Below are 5,585 nucleotides of genomic sequence, written 5' to 3' on the forward strand. Positions count from 1 at the left end.
TATCAAAATTATGTAATTATTCAACAAAAAGTAGCATAGGATAACAATTGAAAAAAGTGGACATCTCTGGCTCAATTTTCAGAAACTTAAAAAATAAACAATAATTGTTTAAATAATTACATAATGGATTTGGAAAAATTTATTATTCCAAACAATGAGAAAATATTTAATTTCAATCATAAAATACGATTATTTCTACATTTTTTGGGAATAAATAATTGTTTCAATAATTTAAATTTGTTTAAACAATTAAAAATTGTTAACAAAGTCATGGTGAATATTCAAATTGTCCATTAGTAATTATTTGGTCGAAAAAGACGACGAAAATTGCTAAAAAATAACAATAATTCGTAAAAATGTAGTTTTTTTTGGGTCATATTTGGGTCGCTGAGGGGAGGGTGGGGGTGGGTTATAAGTGAAAGTTAGTACTATGGTTTTATTTCGTAGACATTCCTCTTAAATCCCTAATAAACTTTGCACGTTTCGATGCTGTTCATTAAATGAGATTTTGAAGTGCATTTCTCACAATTATAATTTCTTCATCAGACATATTAATAATGGATGGTACTGCGTCTTTTTTCAAATGTTTACTGTAAACGGATATTACGGATTCTTTATCAGAATCTGCGGTAAAATGTACGCTGCAAAGTCTCCAATGTTTTGCCACTCTTTCTCTAGGCCAATTCATTGCAGAACACCAGGCCTGCATTCTGTTCTCATCTTTTAATGGGAACCTAGGGATAAAATAACATAAAAATGCGATGGACAATATTTCTATAACATAAAAAACAATCCTTTGTATTGCATAGGTACAAAACTTCATATTTTGAGGTTTTGTTTTTGTTGTAACATTTTTTATTTTACTATATTCAATAACTTTACTTACGTATGAAAACATATCCCCACATAAACATCTTGACAACGACCACAAACTACACAAGATGCCACCATTTTTTATATTTACTTACGATACATTATAATTAAATAAATTATAAATAAATCAATTCTTAACAGTGTGAAAACATCACATTATCGGGGCACTCGCGACACAAAACACGGTCCTGTACTGCGCCAAACTTCACCCAACGAAAATATTCTCGACCAATCAGCTTTATCTAGAAAGAGATAGGTATAGCCTCATATGTTTTTTCTCTCTCTAGACAAAGATATTATAAACGTAGATGCGGTACGGGGCGTCGGAGTGGGGAATTATATATATATAGGACATCACATTTCCTGCCCTATCGAGGTGCTGCCCTCATCGTACTACGAAATCGAATTCTTATTTTCTCATTCTTCGTAAAATATGACGGTAAAGCAGTATTAAGATTTTTTGAGGTTAGAAAAGTTTGACATGTTTGTACCGCTGAATTTTTTCAGATCTGAAGCTTGATCTAGGTTTTCGGTACAGTCTTTTTTTAATTATAAAAAAAATTTTCTCGAAAAATCATATTTTAATTTTTAAAAGAATATTATAAAAAGACATTTCGAGATAAACAAGTGTGGAAAACATTGTTCTTTGACAAATTATTTTTTAAAATTGAAATAATCAAATATTTATACCAAAGAAACAACTTTTTTAATGTTTGAAGTGTTTTAACATTATTGTTTAAATTTAAAATAACAATAATTAAAACAAAATATATTTCTGGATAAGATATTTTGGTTGAAAATGTATATAGTATTTTTTAAATCACAAAAGTTCTTCCGAAAAATCGAAATGTTAATTAAAAAACACGTGTTTTTGCATGTGAATTTGTCGGTAAAATTTTTTAAATAATTTTAAATTTAAACAATTTTTAGCAATTTAAATATTAAACAAAAATTTATTTGATAACAATATTTTATTATCGTATTTTTAATAAATAATTAATACTGATTAAGAAGCAATTTTATTTGGGGAGTTTTATTATTTGGGAATTTTTAAATTCGTTAATATTATAAACTGTTCAGGAATTTTATTAGTTTTGGAATTGTATTTTTCGGGACAGAGTTTTACCGAGTCGGGAATTTTATTTTACGGGATATTTCAGCCGTCCCCATAGAATTACAGAAAATTTGCTCTAATTATAATCTCGGCGCTCGATCTTGTTAATTTTTTCCTACAGTATTAATAAAAAAAAAATTGTATGGAAATTTTTAATATCACAAAGTTAAAGATAATCACAATTAAAAATTGAAAAATTCGCTGTACATTCAATTTTTATTCTTGGATCTTGGCGATTTTTTTCTAATCTATTTCAGTCACTGGTATGCTTTTTTGACATCTAGGTATGTAAAAAAGGTAAACTTCAGAAAAATTAAAAACTAATTTAAGAACTATTTATACTCTTTTAAGATACCAATACAATTTACACAACACTAATTAAAAATTTGCAAATTTTTAGACCTTCAGTTTAAGAACATGAATTTTAACGTTAAAATTGCTTCATTTTCAGAATATAGCTTTATTGTTTGAATTTTCGTTATAAGTTATAGGTTAGGTCAAAAATAACATTCTGAGATTCGAAATTTTTACAACGCGAAAAAGTTTTCATTTAAAATTTAAAAATGCGAAAATACACCATTTTCCATGTTCATTTGCAATCCAGCGAGTCACTTTCTTTCGATTCCTTTGAAAGTCGATCCTTTGCTTTCAGTTTTCTTTTTAAAATTTACCTTGAAATCAAAGCATTTCAAATTAAATGTTTGCAGCTGCATTTAGATTGAATTATACAAAGGTTTTTTGTTTTAAATATAAATTGATTAAAACATTTTATTTGTTTTTCATAATTGTAAATTATAACTTCTAAAATGGAATAATTGTAGCTCAAACATGAAGAAGTATAGACTAATTTCAAATTTAAAGAGGTTCTATCACATATATTGAACTATTAAAACCTCTGACCTTTTTAAGGTTTTTAAAACTCTTTTAAAAACTTGCTTTAACGATTTTGGTTGTCATTTCTTAATAAAAGAATAAGTGCTATTTAGTCTCCAGAATAGCAATTTCAAAAATATTTAAACCCTTAATAGTTGAGACATTTTAAATTTGTAGTCTTCACAGTATATTGAATAATTTCAAGTTTAAAGCTATTTAAATATGTCATCTGAATTTTTTAATTAAAATTGTTCGATAATTTTAGATTGAAACCTCTCAAATTATTTAGTTACAAATTAAAATCGTAAAACTTTAAGTTTTATTTATTTTTTGATCATTTGTCATCCCCCCTCCCAATTATTTTTTTTTGTAATAAAATAACGCCCGATTTTTGTAAAAATTAACAAATATATATTAAAGCTTCACTCAAGGTAATTTTTGTTCAAAAAGCTTGTTCCTGAATAAATTAACTCTTATTGTTTCAGATTTCGTTCTGTTACTTAGGGATTGTGTTTTTCATAGAAAAAATTGAAATGTGGTTTTTTTACGTTTATAAAATAATAATTGAAGGTCACTCGGGGTAATTTTCTGTGAAAAATATTGATTTACAGAGAATATTTGTCAAACAATAGAATGGATTTCTTCGCCCGAGATAAAAACCTAAATTGTACTATAGTAAAAACAACTGGAAAAATTTAGAGGAAAGCCAAATTTGGTAAAGAAAACAAACCTTTGTCGACCTATGAATACGAATTTTATTCCCCGAAAGATTTTAATAAAAATCTCTTCGAAACACTTTTATTGCAACAATTTAATTGAATAAAAATATTTGTTTTAAAAATAAAAATAGTACAATTTTTACATACAATTCTTAAAATAAAAAATCTGTGTGTCAAAGCACAATCCAATCCGACTATTCTTTCAACAGTTATACGATATACAGACAACCACAACATCAATAACAACGACGACGTAGACGCAAGAGATACAGACAGATACCGATGTAAAAACTTGTTTTTCTGATTCAAGGAGCCTCAAAACGTCGAAATTTCATGAAATTCGCGGAAGTTTTAAAAAGTTTAAAAAAAGTTTTAAAAGATTTAAAATAATTTAAAAGAGTATGTATACTTTTAATGATTTTGAAATGTTGTGAAATGTTGACTTTTTATTTGGAAAAAAGACATAATTTTAAGAGGAGATATAAAAATATGGGACCACTGGAAAATATTCCGAAAAGGATGAATGAAAAATCCCAAAAAATGAAATCTCCGGCACCTGAATAATAATTTTATAAAAATTGTATTTTAAAATACATTAAAAAACACATTCGCTTTGAAAGAAAAAAATATTCTGCCTAAATTTTCTTCGTACCTACATAATAACATTTTTGCACAAACTTTGCAGGATTCAGTTCAACAACGATTCATATCAAAATTTATTTTTATTACTTTTTTTTTATTAATAAAATATTCGATTTTTCAGAACTTTTTTATATTTTTTTCAAATACTATGCACATTTTCAAACAAATTTTTTCATCCAGAAATATATATTCGAATATTATATTTTCAATAGATAAATAATATTTAATGAACAATTTTTTTTAATGTTTAAAGTTTCTAAAAATTATTGTTGGAATATAAAATAACAATAATTGAACAAATGTATTTTTTGACAAAAAGTTATTTGAAAATGTGCATTGTATTTTTGTACATTACAGAAATCGGTCGCAAAAATTAAATTATTATTAAAAAAAATAAAAATTAAAGTCGCGTTAAATCAGCCTGCATTGAATCCTGCAAATTTTGTTTAATTTAAAGCTCACGTGTATTAAATTTATGTTTGTATCAAATATTTATACAATTATTGTTATTTTAAATTCGGGAATTTTCTAGTTTGTATATTTGATCATTAGACAGCATTCGGCCCGGAGTTTTATTATTCGGGAATTTTCAAATTCGATAATATTGTAAACTGTCCAGAATAACGTTTTTATAAAAATATAATTGTAATTCCAAGTGATAGGGAAATTGTTCTTTCGGTTTTTAGATGGTAAGACGACAGTTCCAAGCCAGATTACGTTTCGCATTGGCAAACAATATTATACGAACAGAATTTCACTGACACATTCATAAAAAATATCATGTTCCATAAAGTATATTTTAAAATAAACTTTAAATTATTATACTTAATACAGCTTATTTATTTTGAATTTATTTTGAATTAAAAATGGGTTATAAAGTTTTAATCGTGAGTTTCCTTCTGTTTAACTTCTAAGACTTTCCAATTGAAACAGTTTAATTTTTAGCGTTAAAATTGGAATATTCTTCAATTTTAAACAAATTCCGAATCGTGTTGTGAAATTAATTATGATTCACTTGTGAATCCTTGGTGTCCACTTCAATTAAAAAAAGAATCATACTTTATATTCGCAGTTGATAAACTAAAACCGATTTCTATCTAAAATTATAAATTTGAAACGCTTCTAATTTTTAATTTTCCAGGTCTTCAAACTGCATTCTAAAATTCGAAATTGAAAAATGTACGCTTAAATTTTAAAACTTAAACGGAAAATTCTGAAGTGAAAGATTTTCAAATTACGTACAGTAAACTGAATGATATAAGAGGAAAAAAGCAATTTAAGGAATTAAAAAAAAAACTGTTTAAATCAAACTTGGACCAATTTCTTTTCTAAGAATTCATAAATATCCCGGTCAAAAAATTAAT

General features: G+C 25.9%; 1 protein-coding gene across 1 annotated transcript; it reads right to left on the minus strand.

The window, feature by feature from the left end:
- Positions 1 to 496: 496 nt before the first annotated feature.
- On the minus strand, positions 497 to 975 carry LOC117180439 (THAP domain-containing protein 1-like). The gene is made up of 2 exons (XM_033372937.1): positions 887 to 975; positions 497 to 734 (listed from the first exon to the last, which is right to left on the minus strand). Exons 1-2 carry the CDS (start codon positions 949 to 951, stop codon positions 497 to 499), a joined length of 303 nt encoding a protein of 100 aa, XP_033228828.1. The 5' UTR covers positions 952 to 975.
- Between the last annotated feature and the right edge of the window lie 4,610 nt (positions 976 to 5,585).

The sequence above is a fragment of the Belonocnema kinseyi genome, chromosome 9 (genome assembly GCF_010883055.1).
Source record: "Belonocnema kinseyi isolate 2016_QV_RU_SX_M_011 chromosome 9, B_treatae_v1, whole genome shotgun sequence".
Taxonomy (NCBI): Eukaryota; Metazoa; Arthropoda; class Insecta; order Hymenoptera; family Cynipidae; genus Belonocnema; species Belonocnema kinseyi.